The 20940-nt window shown below is 40.5% G+C and overlaps 1 protein-coding gene across 2 annotated transcripts in view; it reads left to right on the top strand.

Moving 5' to 3' along the window:
* GALR1 (galanin receptor 1) overlaps nt 1-20503 on the top strand; it is a 581022-nt gene extending 560519 nt beyond the window's left edge. Inside the window, exons 3-4 of one of the 2 annotated variants that reach the window (XR_013216992.1) lie at nt 11950-13844; nt 14162-20503. Coding sequence is in view for 1 of the 2 variants with exons in the window: in XM_077270066.1 (XP_077126181.1) it covers nt 11950-12267 (318 nt within the window). In the remaining variant the exon portion in view is untranslated. Of the gene's footprint in view, nt 1-11949 lie in introns of both variants that reach the window. The other variant, XM_077270066.1, reaches the window with a different exon arrangement.
* The last annotated feature ends 437 nt before the right edge of the window (nt 20504-20940 follow it).

The raw sequence follows: 20940 nt of genomic DNA, 5'->3' as shown, positions 1-20940 counted from the left end.
TGTTATGACTTCAGTCCAGCTTGCTAATATGCTATTTTATTGCTAGCTGGAAGCTCTGGGGTGCGGAGTTGCGCCCCTCACATCGTGAGTCGGTGTGGGGGTCTTTTTGTATTCTCTGCGTGGATACTTTTGTAGTATTTTATACTGACCGCACAGATTCCTTGCTATCTTCTGACTTTTTAGTTATTAGCGGGCCTCATTTGCTAAAACCTATTTTCATTTCTATGTTTGTGTTTTCCCCTTAAACTCACCGTTATTATTTGTGGGGGGCTGCTTACACTTTGGGGGAAATTTCTCTGAGGCAAGTGAGGCTTTGTTTCTCTCTAGGGGTAGCTAGTTTCTCAGGCGTCTAGGCCGAGTTAGGAACGCTCCACTGCTGCCTGTAGTGTGGTTTAATAGGATCAGAATTGCGGTCTGTAAAGTTCCCACATTCCCAGAGCTTGTCCGTATTTTTGGGTTTACTTATCAGGTCAGTTCATGTCTTCTAACCACCAGGATCATAACACCCTTCCCAAGTCACCACACAATTGAATCAGCCAACACTTGAGTCTATTGTTCTGTGTCCTGGGATCCACCCCTCCATGGGGAAGGGTTCCCTCCCTACTGGTTGTTGACTCCAGCCTGATTACATGGCAGTCCAGGGACACAGGCCAGGGGAGGGACACGCTGTTACAATACCGTCAAATTTTGATCTGAGTATCATCTGAGTGTGATCCAATTTTCTTTTGTTAGGAGTATTGCAGCACAGGTGTGGAGAAGGCTGAGAGCTTAATTTCTCCATATTCTTCCTTACCCTTGAGTGAGTACATTGGACTGCACTTGCATGATATCCGAGTTCTGTCTGATGTTTCACTCTCACCCACAGACTTGAATTGGTGAGTGTGATCCAACTATCAGATGCTGCGATCATTTTCTCACTATGAATCGGCATGATAAAATAATCAGATATCTGTGCTTCCCTATAGTATAACACTAGGCCTAGTGCTGTCTAATAACACACTGCATACAACTCAGCCATGATATATGGCCGTGGAAGTGTACCCTTAGGACATGAAGATATGGACAGCATTGAGTACCAAAGATGCAGTGGGTGGCCAAGGAAACTTAGTGCAGCAGATAAAGAACACATCATGTTTACGACCCTTTAAAATCAAAGTATATACAGCAGTACCATCAATTTAGACCTGGCAGCAGCCAGTGGGGCAAAGCTACACCCATCTACTGTTAGAGAAAATTGGTTTTCATGGAAGAATGGCAGCCAAAATCAATACAATTAACATGGAAACAATGGCAAAGACTCAACTTTGCACAAAAACATTGTGGCATGATGAGGCAAAACTTAAAATATTTTACTACAACACAAGACAGTTTGTGTGCTTAAGGGCTTAGAGTGTTTTCAGGTTTCTGTTAAGCACATAGGACATTGCAAATTTGGGGCTGCATTTCAGCAGAGTTTGGGATTGAATGAAGATTAATGGTATCCTCATCACTGAGAAATACAGGCAGAATGATGATCAGTATGTATTGCCAATGCCATCAAGGAGAATCATAATTTGCTCCACATTCATTCAGCTGGACAATGACCCCGAACACTCAGCCAGTTTTCATTAATAACTCACATAATAGATATAAACAAAGTTGTCTGGAGCAACTTCACTGCAGAGTATCATCAAGATATTTTTCCACACCTGCCTAAAAATGTTAGACTGTACAGTGTGTGTATATATATATATATATATATATATATATATATATATATATATATATAACTATATATATATATTCACATACACAGCTCTGGCAAAAATTAAGGGACCACTGCAAAATTTTCAGTTTCACAGATTTTTCTCCTTATAGGTATATTTTTGAATAAAATGTAAATTCTTCTATTATTCTATAAACTACTGACAGCATGTCATTTTGTGGAATAACCATGATTTTCATTCACTGCTTTCATGCGCCTTGGCATGCTTTCCACCAGTCTGTCACACTGCTTTTTGGTGACCTTATGCCACTCCTGGTACAAAAATGTAAGCAGTCCTTCTTTATTTGATATCTTGTGACTATTCATCTTCCTCTTGATTACATACCAGAGGTGTCCAATGGGGTTCTCTTCTGGAGATTGGGCTGACCATGACAGGGATTTGATGTGGTGGTCCTTCATCCACACCTTGATTGACCTAGCTGTGTGGCATGGCGCATTGTCCTACTGGAAAAAACAGTCCTCAGAGTTAGGGAACATTGCCTGGGCAGAAGTAATCAACTGTATTTCCAGGATAACCTTGTATGCGGCTTGATTCATATGTCCTTCGCAAAGAACAACCTGCCCAATTCAAGCCTTGCTGAAGCATCCCCAGATCGTCACCGATCCTCCACCAAATTTCACAGTGGGTGCAAGCCACTGTGGCTTGTACGCCTCTCCAGGTCTCCGTCTAACCATTAGATGGTTGGATAGTGGATGATTTCACAAACACCCCTCTCCCGCTCTCTGACCACAACCTTCTTTCATTCTCTATCAAGAACTGCCATCCCACTCAGGTCACCCCCACTTTCCACACTTATAGAAACATACAGGCCATTAACACCCAGAAACTTATGAAGAACTTGCAGTCCTCATTGGCCCCAATCTCCTCCATCTCATGTCCTGATTCTGCTCTGAACCATTACAATGAAACCCTGCAAAGTGCCCTGGATGAAGCTGCTCCTCCTATACATAGAGCAACTCAACACAGACGGCGACAACCGTGGCACACGCTGCAAACACGCTTCCTGCAGCGATGCTCCAGGTGCGCCGAACGTCTGTGGAGAAAATCTTATCTACCCGAAGATTTCATCCATTATAAGTTCATGCTAAAAACATACAACTCTGCCCTTCACCTCTCCAAACAAACCTATTTCAACACCCTCATCACCTCACTGTCCAATAACCCTAAACGTCTCTTCGACACTTTCCAGTCCCTACTCAACCCAAGAGAGCAGGCCCCAACCACAGATCTCCGCGCTGAAGATCTGGCCAATTACTTCAAAGAAAAAATTGACCACATTCGCCAGGAAATCATCTCCCAATCTCTTCATACCAGGCACTGTCCTCCCTCCCCCACTGCATCTAGTTCACTCTCTGACTTTGAACCAGTTACTGAAGAAGAAGTAAGCAGGCTCCTTGCATCTTCTCGCCCGACCACTTGCACCAGTGACCCCATTTCATCACATCTCCTCCAGTCCCTTTCCCCGGCTGTCACCTCTCACATAACAAAAATATTCAACCTTTCCCTCACTTCCGGTATTTTTCCCTCCTCATTTAAGCATGCCATCATACATCCATTACTTAAAAAACCCTCCCTCGACCAAAACTGTGCCTCTAATTATAGACCTGTCTCTAATCTTCCCTTCATCTCTAAACTCCTGGAACGCCTGGTCCACTCCCGTCTTACCCGCTATCTCTCAGATAACTCTCTTCTTGACCCTCTTCAATCTGGCTTCCGCTCTTTAGTGAGGGCAGTTTCAGTAGAGTGTAAAGTCTCTAATGACCTACTAACAGCTAAATCTAATGGTCACTACTCCATGCTAATTCTATTGGATCTTTCCACAGCATTCGACACTGTGGATCATCAGCTCATCCTCACTATGCTCCCCTCCATCGGCATCAAGGACACCGTTCTCTCTTGGTTCTCCTCCTATCTCTCTGACCGATCCTTCACTGTATGTTTTGCTGGTTCCTCCTCCTCTCACCTTCCCCTTACTGTTGGGGTTCCTCAAGGATCAGTCCTAGGCCCCCTCCTCTTCTTTGTATACTGCCCCTATTGGACAAACAATCAGTAGATTTGGTTTCCAGTACCATCTCTATGCTGACGACACCCAATTATACACCTCTTCTCCTGCTTTCACTCCGACCTTCTTAGAAAACACCAGTGATTGTCTTACCGCTGTCTCTAACATCATGTCTTCCCTCTATCTGAAACTGAACCTGTCAAAAACTGAACTCCTCATGTTCTCTCCCTCTACTAACCTACCTTTGCCTGACATTGCCATCTCCGTGTGTGGTTCCACCATTACTCCAAAGCAACATGCCCGCTGCCTTGGGGTTATCCTTGATTCCGAGCTTTCATTCACCCCCCACATCCGATCACTGGCTCGCTCTTCTTATTTTCATCTCAAAAACATTTCTAGAATTCGCCCTTTTCTTACTTTCGACTCTGCAAAAACTCTTACTGTTTCTCTTATTCATTCCCGTCTGGACTATTGTAACTCTCTACTAATCGGCCTCCCTCTTACCAAACTCTCCCCGCTCCAATCTGTCCTGAATGCTGCTGCCAGGATCATATTCCTCACCAACCGTTACACCGATGCCTCTACCTTGTGCCAGTCATTACACTGGCTACCCATCCACTCCAGAATCCAGTACAAAACTACTACCCTCATCCACAAAGCACTCCATGGCTCAGCACCACCCTACATCTCCTCTCTGGTCTCAGTCTACCACCCTACCCGTGCCCTCCACTCCGCTAATGACCTCAGGTTAGCATCCTCAATAATCAGAACCTCCCACTCCCGTCTCCAAGACTTTACACGTGCTGCGCCGATTCTTTGGAATGCACTACCTAGGTTAATACGATTAATCCCCAATCCCCACAGTTTTAAGCGTGCCCTAAAAACGCATTTGTTCAGACTGGCCTACCGCCTCAACGCATTAACCTAACTATCCCTGTGTGGCCTATTAAAAATAGAAAAAAAAAAACAAAACACATAATCAGGTTCCTTGCATCGTGTTCTCATACACCTTATGCAGTTAATAGCACTCTGTGTCTATACTGCTACATACTTAGGCAGTTAACTGGTTCATGCAGCTTTACATGAACACCCGAGCCTTACACTATGGCTGGTCCAAATAACTAAAGCAATTGTTACCATCCACCTCTCGTGTCTCCCCTTTTCCTCATAGTTTGTAAGCTTGCGAGCAGGGCCCTCATTCCTCCTGGTATATATTTTGAACTTTGATTTCTGTTATGCTGTAATGTCTATTGTCTGTACAAGTCCCCTCTATAAGTTGTAAAGCGCTGCGGAATATGTTGGCGCTATATAAATAAAAATTATTATTATTATTATTATAGATGACCAGGTGTTGAGAATAGCTGAAAATTAGACTCATCAGAGAAGATTACCTTACTCCAGTCCTCTATAGTCCACTCCTTATGGTCTTTGGCAAACTTCAGCCTGGCTTTCCTTTGCTTCTAATTGATGAAAGGCTTTTTTCACGCTTTAAATGACTTGAGTCCTGCGTCTAGGAGCCTGTTACGAACTGTTCTTGCCGTGCACTTCACCCCAGCTGCCATTTGCCATTCCTTTTGTAGGTCACTTAATGTTATCCTGTGGTTACTGAGTGACATTTGAATAAGATGACGGTCATCCCTGTCAGTGGAGAGACATTTTCACCCTCTGCCGGTCTGTAGATTTGTTGTCCCCAATGTCTGCTGCTTGACCTTGTAATGGACTGCAGTCTTAGAAATTTAAAGGATGGAGGCAACATCACGCTCACTGAGTCCCTCTGCTAGTAAAGCCAGAATTGAGCCCTTTTTTTCTTACTCAAGACTTTTCTTTTCAACTCCTTTGGCATGGTTAAAAGTTATTTTTTCATTCCTATTGCTTTTTTGTATATTACTAGAACTTGTTTTGCCATCCAGCTTGTCCTATTGCAAGAGGATTGTGAACACCACAGCAGTGTTATTTAGACTTTCCTTTGTTAAATAAGATTTGGTTCAGGTGATCACCTAATCAGAAGCACATTAAGTAGAATGAGGTGTACTCTGGTTGGAATTCAACTGATACTGGAATGGAATGGCTAGAGACAAAAAACCTGAGAGCTCCTCTAATGGATAATATAGGGGATCACCAACCACACGCTAAAAAATATATGTGAGACCAAAGAGCAGAAAATAGCATGTAAAGGTAAGGATCTCCACAAACAATATAATAAATAGCAATATTAATTTTATTAAGACAATTAAAGTTAGACAAGCCACAAACAAGTTAAAAACAATAAAAAAAACAAGGCTAACAAATGAACAACAGTGTGGAAGGCCTTGTAAGTGCCCCCCACACACAAAGAGACCTTTCTCCACTATGTACATCAGGAGTGTGTTATGATAAAACACACTAGGCTACTCAGGATGGTAACCAGAGCTAATGAGGCTCACCAGGACAAATCCTGCAAATTAACAGATAGCAAATGTTATGACAAAATCCAATCGTGGTACCAAAGACAAAAATAATTCAGCAGGATAAGGCCTGCAGACTCACAAAATATAGTGAAATTGTAATAATGAGTAAGTAAATAAGGCTTATACCCCCCTAAGAGCAGTTCAGTAATCCTGAGAGATGGTCAAAAAAGATACATGACCCTCTGGGAAATAAACAGAGGGTTAAAGGAGGGAGAAGAAAGAGTAAGGCTGCATAATACCTGTTTTAAAAAAAGTGTGATTACTTCTGTCTGGTTGTTGTGATACCATTTTTCTGGTGATTTTAGTAACTGGAAGCAAATGGCTGTAAGCTATAAGGATGAAAATTGTGTTTGACATTTTTTTTAGCCCTTTATGTGTTCATTTTCAACATTTGCTGTGCCAAATGTTGTGCATTTTGGTCATTGGCAGTCAAATTTTTTGGTAGTCAAATTTTTTGGGTGTGCGTTTTTAGGTTAAAACATGGCAAAGATAAAGCCAAATTTTTCACCAGATATCAGGAAGCTTATTATTCTGAGAGTGAAGTCAGGCAAAAGCTAAAGAGAGGTAGCTATGGAATTTAACTGTTCTCAGAGTCAACTGTCACATGTAATAAAGAAAAAGAAGGTTATGAAACAGTTGACAAACCTAGCAGTGGATGACCAGGGAAAACTTCCTCCAAAGTTGATCTCATTATTAAGAAACAATCAGTATCTGATGTTCATAAAATTGCTGTTTTGATTTCGCACGAAATGAAAGAAGAACATGGGGTCAAAGTGAGTCGCCAAACTGTGGTGCGATGGCTAAGAGCAGTGGGGTTGAATGCACGAGTTCCAGTCAAGAAGCCTTTTATATCTGCAAAGAACTGGAAGGTCTGACTTGAGTTTGCCAAAAAAAACAGACAATAGAAAGAGTCATAATGGTCTAAGGTGTTCAGGTCGGATTAATCTGTTGAAAAGTTCAATCTGTTTGGCAGTGATGGCAAGCACTACATATACCACCCAAATGGAAAACGTAATGATGTAGTGTACCAAACACCTACAATGAAACATGATGGTGGCAATTTCATGGTTTTGGGATGCTTTTCTGCATCTGATGATCCTAAGCACACATCTAGTTTAGTAAAAAATTGGTTAGCCAATAAAAATGTTTGCCTATTGCGATGGCCAAGCCAATCATCTGATTTAAACCCTATAGAGCACCTGTCACGACTCTGTTGTTAAGTGATCCGGGACAAGAGGCTCCTTCCCTGTTCCTAATGCTAGAGGGTGCCCTAGCTCTCCCTGTTACTTCTGAAGGTTAAGATTCGGAGGCCACATACTTTGCCTTATCTCCTGAATCCATCCTCCACCTGTACCCTTCCACCACCCAGGGAAGAGGTGAGTAGCAGTGCACACCGTAGTACACCAACCAGATGAAATAGGCAACAAAAACAGAGGAAACAGAAAATAGGCATACAAATATATACTTACATATAACAGAGGTTTACATCAGAGAGTGGAGGATGTTGTAAAACCAAAGTAGGAGAAGAAAAGAGATTCTCACACTCACAAAACCAAGCAATGGTCACAGATAAATCTACCAAACGCCTCCTCCAGTAACCACCAACTACAATCCTCCCAGTCATGCAGCATAAGATAACTCTGAGGATGTGTGTTAGTTAGGACCCAGATAATCTAGAGGGTAGGAGTGGCTAACATTGCACAGCTGAGATCCTAACTAGCAGAGCCCATAGCTGAACAAATTAACCCCTGCACTGCCAATAGAAATTTACAACATTTAAGAAGGTGAAGTGCTTCTTATTCAGTGCAGGTGTGGGAGCAATAAGACGTTGCAGTCTTCTTGTTCCTCTATAGATGGTAAACCTATGACAGCATCTTTGGGATGAGTAAGGATGATGAGTTAAAGCCCGTGACCATAGCAATAAAAATGAATTGTTTGCAGATGTGCAGATGGAATGGAGCAAGAACTCATAAGATATCTTGAATAGCCTAGTGGCTTCAATGCCCCATCGGTGTGGTGCAGTAAGTAAAGCAGGTCGCTACGCTACAAAATACTCAGTTATGGCATTGTTAGCAATAAATTACTTCTCTATGTTGTGATCAATAAATAGTATATGCAAAACTTTAGGCAGTCTGTTTTCTGTAATTAAATGACCATAACTGTATTCTAAAGCATTTTGGCTGAAATGAATGTCTTGCATGATGACAACTTCATGCACTTTCAATTCATCACCTGGAAAATGTCATCACAACAACTGGACAAGATAGAAGTAGTTACACTTAAAAAAAAATAATTAAAAAAGCAAAACTTTTATTTGCTACTGTATGCACCTATGTATCTCTCTCTCCCTATATATATATATAGAGAGAGAGAGAGAGAGAGAGAGAGAGAGAGAGAGAGAGAGAGAGAGAGAGAGAGAGAGAGAGAAAAGAGAACAAAAAGCAGCACAAAAAATAAATATTTGTGAGGTGCAAAAAAACTTCCCCCAGGTACGTACCAAACCAGGTAATGATATGAAAAAAATGGAGGCAGCACACCGTTATTGGATCAATTCACGTGCAATTTAATTGCCCATATGGCGACTTTTCTTTCCCGGAATGACGTCCTTTCTCAAGCCTGAGAAAAGGTCCACATTCCTGGACCAAAACATTTCCCTATGGGCAATTAAATTGCATGTGAATTGATCCAATAATGGTGTGCTGCTTCTATTTTTTTTTTTTTAGATATACCATATTTTGCAGATTATAAGATGCACCCCAAATTTTGGGGAGAAAAATAGGGAAAAAACCTTTATTTTAATAAAATGGTGGTGTTTCTTATAATCCATGCATCTTGTTGCTTACTGGGGGTGGTGGCTGCGGTGAAGCGGGGTCCCAGGGTTGCTCCTGGAGAAGGCAAGAGTGGAGTGTTGCTGCAGGCCGCAGGCTGGGATGAGGGGGTGTTTGGATAAGCAGTTCATGGCGCCCCTGCGGGTGTTCAGTGCTGCAGGTGTTCGGTGCTGTGGGGGCTCTGCCGACATCTTGTGAAAGTCCAGAGCCCCCACAGTTACATGGTTTCCTATGCGGTGGACTGGACTCTCAGAAAATGGCTGCCAGCCAGGAGCGGCGCATGCACAGATGGAGATCTCGGCACCAAAGTCTTGGGAGATGAGATCTCAGCGTTGATATACAGTATATATACTAGCTATTGAACCCGTTCTACCCCTGGGTAGAGAGCATGTATATTGGTATATGGTCTTCATCCTGGTATGTGCTGCTTCCATCCTGCGCCCTAATCCTGTCATGTGGTGCTACCATCTTGCGCCCCCATCTAGTCATATGCTGCTCCCATACTGTGTCCCCTTCCTGTCATGTGGTGCTCCCATCCTGCACCCCCATGCTGTCATATGCTGCTCCCATCCTGTGCCCCCATTGTGGTATGTGCTGCCCCCATCCTGGTATGTGCTACTCCAATTCTGCGCCCCCATCAATGTCATGTGGTGCTCTCATCCTACGCCCCCATTCTGTTTTGTACTGATCCCATCCTGCACCCCCATTCTGTCATGTGCTGCTCCCATCCTGCGCCCCCATTCTGTAATGTGCTGCTCCCATCCTGCACCCCCATCCTGTCATGTGCTGCCCCATCCTATGCCCCCATTCTGTAATGTGCTGCTCCCTTCCAGCGCCCCCATTCTGTCATGTGCAGTAAAAAGTCACTGGCTTGCTACGCTGATGTATTTTCTACAGTATATATATTCAGTAGAAAGTGGCTGGATTGCTCGGCTGATATATTTTGTAAATAGATTCAGTATCTAAAAATGGCGCTGGAAAGCGTGGACTGCGCAGGTGCCAATTCCGATGCCACAACTCTCCTGGGCCACAATCCTCATCCCCGGATGCGTAAGTTCCAAACTGGCACCTGAAATGTGCTATGCGCATGTGCCATTTCCAACGGAGGATTCATGTCCCGCCCTCCAGCCCGAAGAGACCCCGTGGCAATACCGGATAGGTACCGTATATACTCGAGTATAAGCTGACCCAAGTATATGCCGAGACTTCTAATTTTGCCACAAAAAACTGGGAAAACTTACTGACTCAAGGATAAGCCTAGGGTGGGAAATGCAACAGCTACTGGTAAATTTCAAAAATGAAAATAGGCATCAATAAAAGTGAAATTCGCTGAGACATCATTAGGTTAAATGTTCTTGAATATCCATATTGAATCAGGAGCCCCATAAGTTGCTCCTTGCAAAATATGCCCCATATAATGCTCCATAAAGTTCATAGCGGGCCCCATAAGTTGCTGCACAAAGTTCATGATGGGCCCCATAAGATGCTCCATACCAAAAATGCCCCATATAATGCTGCACAAAGGTTAATAATGGCCCCATAAGATGCTCCATATTAAAATATGCCCCATATAATGCTGCACAAAGGTTAATAATGGTCCCATAAGATGCTCCATAGCATAAGCTGACCCACATGCTGCTCCATAAAGATTGATGGCCCCATAAGATGCTCCATAGCATAATAGGCCCCGTATACTGGTCCATTAAGGTTGATGGCCCTATAAGATGCTCCATAGCATACTATGCCCCATATGCTGTTCCATAAAAGTTGATGGCCCTATAAGATTCTCCATAGCATAATATGCCCTATATGCTGCTCCATAAAGGTTGATGGCCCCATAAGATGCTCCATAGCATAATATGCCCCATATAATGCTCCATAAAGGTTGATGGACCCATAAGATGCTCCATAGCATAATATGCCCCATATAATGTCCCATTAAGGTTGATGGCCCCTTAAGATGCTCCATAGTATAATATGCCCCGTATGATGCTTCATAAAGGTTGATGACTCTATAAGATGTTCAATAGCATAATGTGCCCCATATGCTGCTCCTTAAAGGTTGATGGCCCCATAAGATGCTCCATACCATAATATGCCCCATATGCTGCTCCAGTTCCATTTAAAAAAAATGACATACTCACCTCTCATCGCTGGAGGAGAGGTGCCGGGGGCCTGAGCAGCAGGGGACGCTGGCGCAATATGGGGGTCAGGTGCCGGTGCCGCCACTGGCTCAGGCCCCCCGACATTTGCGATATTCACCTGTCCCCGTTCCACCACCACGTGCTGCTGTGTCTTTGGGGTCCTCTCACTGTAACTGTTCAGTCAGAGGACGCGCACTAACCACGTCATCGCACCCTCTGACCTGAACGTCACAGCCAGAAGACGCACAGCCAGAAGACGCAGAAGACACAGTGTGGCGGTGGAATGGAGACAGGTGAATATAGCATGGCTCACCCTCCCCATTTATACTCACCCCATCCTGGCATGTCCCTGCTTCTCAGTCATCCTGGGCCGGCAGCACCTTCCAGTGCTGAGCGGTCACATGGTGCCGCTTATTAAAGTAATGAATATGCGTCCATATTCATTACTTTAATGAGCGGTAACACGTGACCGTTGAACACAGGAAGAGCTGCGAGTGCCAGAAATATCGCAGTATGCGTTCAGTGCTTACGCATACCACAGTCACCTGTACTGAATCACTCCGTAAGGTCCAGACTGCTCAGGTGCGTCGCGCTTGCGCAGTCTATAAAGTCTTCAGACAGAGTGACGCTTCCAGCGTTATATTATAGATTCTGTCTATCTTGCAGTAATAGCTATTTTGGACTTTGATTATTTACACATTTCATCATCATTGTTGTTTTGATGATACATAATATTAATTTTCTTTATTCTTTATCTTATAGACTGCTCAAACAGTGCTCGTTGTTGTGGTGGTGTTCGGAATATCGTGGCTCCCCCATCATGTGATCCATCTCTGGGCAGAATTTGGAAGCTTTCCTCTCACTCAGGCCTCATTTGTCTTCAGAATAACTGCTCATTGCCTTGCTTACAGTAACTCTTCTGTGAATCCTATCATTTATGCTTTTCTGTCTGAAAATTTCCGAAAAGCTTACAAGCAAGTATTTAAATGTCAGATAGGCTGCGATTCCATGCAAAGTGATGCTAAGGAAATGAAAAACAAAATGGAGACCCCACCCTCTACAAATTGCACTCATGTGTGACGGAGAAGACGACGATGGTCTTGCTCAGATTCATTAATGCAAGCCGCAAGATTTCAAAGCACAAGCATACTTGGCTGAAAATGCCACTACATTTTCTAGATTTATTGTAGCTGGCATCTGCTTCAGTTAGCTTACATCCTCAAAGCTGCAATTGCTCATAGTACAGTAGGTCTAGAAAAAAAGTGCAGTCCTGTTTATCAAAAGAGATGAAAGATGGAGATCTTGATGCTTTTGAAGCTGTAAAATATATTTTTTATTATGTCAACATGTTAAAAAATAATGATTATGTTGCCAATTTAATGTTATCATCAATACAGTTTAGCTGGCTGCTGTGCTTTTAGCTGCTGTTACGCATTTGTTAAAGGCAGAAATTAGCATATTAACTGCATATTAGAGGAACGGTTGACACATTTTATGCATTTTTTTAGGGAAGCATGAAATTACTGTTTTGATTCTTAAAACCACTATTAGACTATAATTTGCTTTACTTATGAAAGCATCATTTGGATGCAAATGTTTTTGTTTACATGACATTAGCCTTATTTATTATTTTCTTTTTCAAACAAAATTATTTCACTTCCAATCAAGAAAGTATTACATTTAAAAAATGGAATAATGGAGTCATGAACACTAACTTTAGTCTTGGATTCTTGTTTGATTTGTAAACTGGCCAACTGCTCAGAAAATCTATAATACTACACATTATAATAGGTGTCTTAACTTTAAACTGTAGCCACTAATTGTTAACAGGTAGCATTAGGGATGAGCTAATATGTTTGAGAGCAACTGAATTCTACAATTGAATATTAGTAGTGATGAGCGAGTGTGCTCGTTACTCGAGATTTCCGAGCATGCTCGGGTATTCTCCGAGTATCTTGGGCATGCTCATAGATTATGTTTGTGTCACTGCAGCTGCTTTCGGCTGCTAGACAGCCTGAATACATGTGGGGATTTGTAACAAACATACAATCCCTTCATTTGTTCATGCTGTCTAGCAGCCGCAAATCATGCAGCTGCGGCGACACAAGCATAATATACGAGCACGCCCAAGATAGAACACCCAAGCATGCTCGGAAATCTCGAGTAATGAGTATACTCGTTCATCACTATATTTTAAAAAATCCGCATTTGCCAAAATGCTGATTTTTTTTTTATCCACTCCTGCGCGGATACAGCAAAATAGCGGCAGCTGACCACTCTTTTTCTGAATCATAAATAGCCATCAAGTTTAAAAATTAGAAAAATTACTAATATTCATTTTCCCTCTGCTTCTCACCATCACTCTTCTAGTCCTTTCTGCTCTGGGCTCTTGGAAGACTGGAGAATAATAAGAGACACTAAGTTTGTGGAGAATAATTTCTCCGGAAATTTGAATTTACTGGGAAAATCTGTGCAAACAGGCAAATTTGAATTTTGCTGCATTCACCCACCTCTAGTAACCATCTGTTCCGTAGCCAAGGTTAGAACTCACTATTCTATGAAAAATTAATTTCTAATACATGTGAATACACATCAAAATTATAGCAAATTAATTACATTTCATTTAAAAAATACATTTGGGGATAAAACCATGCAGAGTTTTGGGTCGCATACTGACAAGACAGAATAATAATAATAATAATAATCTTTATTTTTTATATAGCGCTAACATATTCCGCAGCGCTTTACAATTTGCACACATTATCATCACTGTCCCCTATGGGGCTCACAATCTAAATTCCCTATCAGTATGTCTTTGGAATGTGGGAGGAAACCGGAGAACCTGGAGGAAACCCACGCAAACACGGAGAGAACATACAAACTCTTTGCAGATGTTGTCCTTAGTGGGGTTTGAACCCAGGACTCCAGCGCTGCAAGGCTGCAGTGCTAACCACTGCGCCACCGTGCCGCCCAGAATGTAAATTACGGGTGTGATCTTGTCATTATATTATGGCATTTGTAGATATAAACTGATAGAAAATGTTTCCTAATGATACTGTTCTGGATTCTGGATTTTACAGTATATATAGGGAATGTAACCTACAACATCTTTCAGAAATTCAAGAAAATTGCATGTGAAGCGTAGATTCTTTCCAGCAAGTTATATATTTTTTTTGCAAAAAATGTATCTTTTTTTAATTCAAGTGCAATACTTGTGTCTAGTTGCTCACATAATAATAATAATAATAATAATAATAATAATAATGTAAATCCATTAGTCTTAATTTATATTTTGGCCACATTTAATGTATTATATTCATACCCAAAACATAAGTGTTTGTCCTGAGGAAGAGGTCGTGCAGAACCTTGAAATGCGTTGACTTGTAAAGCCTACACTATTAAATTCCTTTGATTTTATCTCGACCATCAAACTTTTATCAGCAGCGCAACTGAATGACACCACCTTTTGCACATCGTTTTTCCAGTAGATTTAGCAGTGAAATATGTCATATTTGGCTCTAATTCCACTCATCTGTAATAAATTACATGTGCTTTAGAGATGGTCCAGTTTCAGAACTGTAATGCTGTAGTTAATCAGACATTTCACTTTTTTACAGTCCTTCTCTTCAAAACACTGTCTTACACATAGAGTGATTATTTAAGCTACATGTGCCAGAATTCTTCAACAATTTGCTAAAAAAAATGTATCTTTCATCACTTTTACCATATTGAATTTGTGTTTTTACATGTCTTTTAGAACCTTGTCTAACAAGGAATGCAGCTTTGCTGAAAGGAGTGAGACTTAGCAGAAATGAGTGGGGAGCATGGCTTAAAAAAAAAATTTACAATTCACCAAATATTGGGTTAAACGTCTTGGTACAACATTCTGGCATGAGTTAAGCCAATTTAAACTTTCTTTGCATGCCCATTATCTTTTCTGTTTGTCTGTTATATTTAGAATAGAAAAATGAAACAGATAAGCAGAAATTGCATCCAGTTCGAGTTCATCAGGTTTCTATTTGATCTTTATTTTTAGAATTAGAGAAATGTATTCCATTAATATATAGGATGCAAAGTCATGTTTAGAGCAGACAAATTGTGTATATAAACAAACAGATAAATGGAAAATATAAATGCACATGTAAACACAACTAATGTACAAACAGATCAGACAACTGTGGGGGAGGGGAGATGGTTGTCAGACACAGGCTGACTTCACAGACTGAATAGAAACATTGCTTATTACCATGTTTGCCTTCCTAATCTTTGTATATACAGAACTGAACCAGCATTTGTGTCTACAGATTAGTAAACATTGACAGTGCTTCTTCCTCTGGACACAGTGAACATTTGATTGCTGGTTATAGGTAAGGAGCAGGAACTGTAGGATCGTAGGTGACCCAATCAGCTTTGCTATATAGTCAGGAGGCTGAAATTCCCCTGTAACTGGAGCTAATATAACAACTCTAGTTACAGGGGAAATCATCAGCAAAAAAATGTAATGTTCAAAATCTCCCCCTTCCTTAGAAAATGGACATATATTACTTTTTTTTTTACATATTTTCTCAATATCCTAAAAAAAGACATAAAAATAAATATCCGTGTATCGGGAAAAAAGGCAAAAACTATTTGAATATCCAAATGAGAACAATTTTTATAGTATTTAAATGCTTATATAACAAAGCCCGAAAACCTGCCTGGTTAAGAAAGGGGGATCATGGCCGTTCATGAACTGATTAAACAGCATGAAGCACAAAGATAACTGTGATGCATTTTAAGACTGTTAGAAACTATTACGAAATATTCTTCATTGTGCCCTCTTCCGATCTCCTCCAAACAGCAGTTTTCAAACCTCCTTTCCTGTATAATATTTACTACTTACTATTAATCAAACACTAAAAAGAACCAGCAGAAAGGAAAAAAAAAGAAACTACAGGCTGCTGGTGAGAAATATTCCATATACCATTGTTTTATGTACTCCCATGTTATAATGATCTGTATATTTGTATATAGATGTGTATATACCCCCAAATATATATAAATATATATAATTACATTTGCAACGCAAAGAAGGAAAAGTTGTGGAATTATTGAAATCCCAGGTGGTGACCAAATGGAAATATTATTTTCAAAACTTCTTGATTTACTTAGTATGGAGTGTCAGCACCACATGGAGAAATGCATCCACTTGCATTACCTGGAATGCTATCATTCTACATTTAAGATTAATTGCCTGTAGAATGTTCGGTCACACTGAACGCACTTTAGGACGAATATCACCAAGACGCACGGCTCAAGTTCCCTTAGTATTTGCCGACCAAATATCTCCTAGATGAGTGTGAGATAAGTCTAGAGACCCTTCAGGGAATAGTAGCACATAGAAGCTACACACGATGCTCACAATTGCAGCTACAACATGTTTTCTGAAGATTAGAGGAGCTTGGTTACCAGACATTCTACAACCCCACACCATAATCACTAGAGCATGACTAGCGGGACATTCCTCATGGTGTTGCCCATGTGGTCTACAACTTTTAATTCCTTAACTTTTACTACTTTGTATTGCAATTTTAACATTGAAAAGTGTATATACATCATATACATTGCATTTACAAAATGTCCATAGACACTTTAAAAGCAACCTCAAGAGTTTTAAACATCCTAATTAAAATATATTTTTTAAAGCTAATGCATATATTTGTACAAAATCAATTTTGCACTTCAACTTACCATATCTAAATTTGTCCAGACTAGTGAGGACTAGTGCTGCCATTCCAGACACATTGGCATGATTGATGTTTCCTACAATATCAGCATTTTCTCCTCCGTCCAAGATTCCCAGGGACAATATGACATAGACAAATAATTTATATTCTTTATATAACTGTTGTGTAATGTGTAACCCTTTTTAAACTTCTTCCTGCATGATATTATTATACGTCCAGCTTTTTCTGATATTAAAATTAGCATTTCAGTTTTAGCTTTACTAGTACAAAACTACGGTAACTTTAACATCAAAGGGCAAAACATTCAAATGCAGTCATTCTAATATGATGAAAACATACTGACAACAGAGTTATTAAACTTCACCTAGTCATGAAGCGTTAGAGTCTAAAATCAATGGCCCTCCGTAACAGAGCTTCAGTGTGCCACGAGGCTGGTATTTTGGCGGACACATCCAGGTAATATGTATTAGACAAGATATCGTATCGATTTATTTTCACTCTCCACTGTGATGTGTATTTGGGCCGAACGGGAGGTGCAATAGGGGATGGGCCAGAGTCTTTTGGTCTGGCTGATTTTTTCCTGCATCCGGGTGAGATTTCTGCCCTGTGAAACACGCATAATTAGCGGGTGACTCTTTGGTGACTGGGCCAGGTTCTTGAGCGGTTATGGGGCTCAGGAGCATATTATATTGAGATTAATGCAATATTTAATGCTGGGCAATTGCCCTATACAACGGAGGAACAATTCATTTTCTTCGGTGTAATAATTTTTTCCTGGCGTTACTAGAAGGATATAGGAATAAATAGTAAGTGTTGGCACCTTCAGGTGATGTGGCCCTCTAGTTATTGGTTTGCATTGTCATTTTAAAAAAACTGATTTTTGCTGTGGTAGAAATACATGTTACATATATAACGTAACAAGATTGATCTTTTTGTCTGGATGTGCATAACCCTTATTCCGCTGTTCTCTGTCATGTTATTAATATTTCTGATTGTGAGGCATTTTTAACTGTGTGTGTCTTTTTTATGTTAATAATGGTATTGATTTTAAACTCTAACGCTTCATGACTAGGTGGAGTTTAATAACTCTATTGTCAGTATGCTTTCATTGATTTTGGAGTGTTGCCCATCCTTGGTATAATGGAAATGGGCTGGTGCGTTGTGCTTACATTCTAATATGATGTTGAAATAAGAACACCAGCCTCATCTGGTATTAGAGATCTATTTTATAATGAATGCAGTTTTTACTGTGCAATTTGGTGACGGATCCAAAAATGATCACATTTCCTTTCTATTGAACTTCTACCATCAGCACCAATTAATTACGGTATATAGTTATGGTGCATATTGCATTTTGTTTAATGTCTTTCTGCTGCATACACACACTTGACAACTTTACACCTTGAGTATCATGTACATGCAAATTTTTGTGTCCCATATATATTGTCCTATTATTCCAAAAAATAAACACGTTCAACAAAATATGGTGAGGATAAATTCAATATTAAGCCAAAATAGTAAAAATAAAGTGTTGCTGCTTTTACTGCAAGTAACCTTTTGCTAACCCATTGTACACTTGACCTGAAAAATGTTTGATTGCTCTGGAGAGCAAAACTTCTTATTTATAGTTTAATCTAGAACACTCTACATTTGTTGCTGCCAGATCTGAATCCTTTCAGTCGATTAGTTTGAAAAGGTCAGATTTTCATGACTTTACCAGAATGTGTTCAATCGCTCTACTAAACATTGAAAATTTCTTTACATGTGTTGACATCCATTTTATAATAACCAGACAGTGAGATCACACTTTTTGTGTTTTTTTTTTTTTAGATTGAATGATATTGTACAGACTAAAACTACAGGTGACTTTATCATCTAAAAATACATTACCATATATGCAGTTAGTAAAACATATTTTTTTATATCTTACCCAATGGAAATCTATTCTTTCTAAGTAATCATCACATGTGAGCAGATAGTGTATGTCGGGTGTGATACCCATATATTAAATATTTACCAATCTATATATTCTGTTTATAGTGTCAGCTATACTGAAATATGCTGAAAAAAATGTATTAACTTAAATATGGCTGAACTGCAACACCAGTGCAACATTTGGACAGAATGGCTCTGTTTTATAAAAAGAGAACAGATTTATTTTCTAATCTTTGCCAACCATTTTGAATTGTCAATATATTTGCATGATTAATCTGACCAGTAAATTAAAAAAATCCCCTTTTTCAATCTACAGACCATAGTTTACAACGGGTATGTACAGTAAGTGACATATGCAAGGAAGACTGTCATGGCACAAATTTCTGAAGACTTTTTTTAGTGTCTGAATGACCCATATAGTTATTTCATAACCTTGTGCTCAGACCTATTCAGCGTGGTGCAAGATACAAAACACATAGTAAGCTTTCAAGGAGAAGAAGGAATGGCAGCACTCACCCAGTCTGCAGGTAAATCAGGCCATTTTTATTTTCTTAACATCCTAGAAAATATCATAAAGTGCGATAGTGCTAATATTGCAAATGCAGATGCAAGGATTTCAGAAAAAAATGTGAGACATGGCGGACAACGTCCGTTTTGCACTTCACTAGCACTTATACAGGCCATAATGGACCCTATGAATAGCTATGTCCATGGTCACGTTGTATGCATAGACAGTAAGAAAAACTACAGTTAAGGAACATCAATATGAAAGAAAAGGTTTCACACTTCATAACTTAAGGCTACATATAAATTGAAGAAATTGCAACGGTCTACAAATTCTAGTGAATTTAAAGGAAACGTGACAGCTGATACATGCTGCCCCATCCCCAGGCACTGGCTGTAAGAATTCAGGCAGGTGTGTTTGACTCTGAAATACTGTGACATGGCCAAGAAAAACGTACTTCTCCATGCCCACTCCCATGGAGTTACAGATCTGTCCCCGTATTCATGTAAAGTAAGATACTGGTCAGTCTAGGAAGCAAGGTGGGGAGGAGCTGCCAGGGACCAGACTATCCAACAAGTCTACTGTGTGGCTAGGTTCCCTGTTGCTTTTAGTATGTTTTCCTCTAAAAATCTGCAATGTTTCAGGGTCAAACATACCTGCCTGAGATCCTACAGCAAGTGTCTGATCATGTTGCCCTTGGGTCGGGCAGCATATATACTGTTGGATTTCATTTTAGTTATTTATTCACATAGTAAGTCACACATCCACACCCATAAGGACTAATATAGAAAACACAAGTACAATGGCAGAATTAAAACTCAGTGGAGCCTTTTAGGGAAAATGAATATACATACTTATATTTGGTAAATTTGAAAAATGCACATGTAAATGAATTTCTTCCTATAGTGCTGATCCAGAGGAAAAGAAAAACCTAAATAACCTGTGAGCTGATACATGCTGCCCGATACTCAGGCACTGGCTGTAAGATTTCAGAATTTATTTTCCAATAAATTTTATTTAAACTTTTATAAATAACAAGGGGGAGAGTGGTAAGGGGAAAGCGTTAAGTAGGTTGGGAATTGTGGGGTTTGTTTTTTTAACAAAGAGGGTGAGATTGAAAAGGGGGGCCTTGGGAAACTGCATAGGAAGAACTTAGGCTACGTTCACATTTGCGTTGTGCGCCGCAGCGTCGGCGCCGCAACGCACAACGCAAATAAAAACGCAGCAAAACGCATGCACAACGCTGCGTTTTGCGCCGCATGCGTCGTTTTTTTCATTGAATTTGGACGCAGCAAAAATGCAACTTGCTGCGTCCTCTGCGCACCGACGCGGGCGCCGCAGCGACGCATGTGGCGCAAAACGCAAGTGCGCCGCATGTCCATGCGCCCCCATGTTAAATATAGGGGCGCATGACGCATGCGGCGCCGCTGCGGCGCCCGACGCTGCGGCGAGGACCGCAAATGTGAACGTAGCCTTAGTTTGTTACAACATATCAAATAGGGGGAAATTACACTGAAATAGAAACAAAAGAAACAATGTAACAGTATAACTTTAGCAACTAAACAAATTATGAGGTAGCGTTTCTTA

The sequence above is a fragment of the Ranitomeya variabilis genome, chromosome 6 (genome assembly GCF_051348905.1).
Source record: "Ranitomeya variabilis isolate aRanVar5 chromosome 6, aRanVar5.hap1, whole genome shotgun sequence".
In the NCBI taxonomy this organism is placed as follows: Eukaryota; Metazoa; Chordata; class Amphibia; order Anura; family Dendrobatidae; genus Ranitomeya; species Ranitomeya variabilis.
The sequence above is the reverse complement of the archived record's forward strand: the minus strand, read 5'-3'. Positions and strand labels throughout refer to the sequence as shown.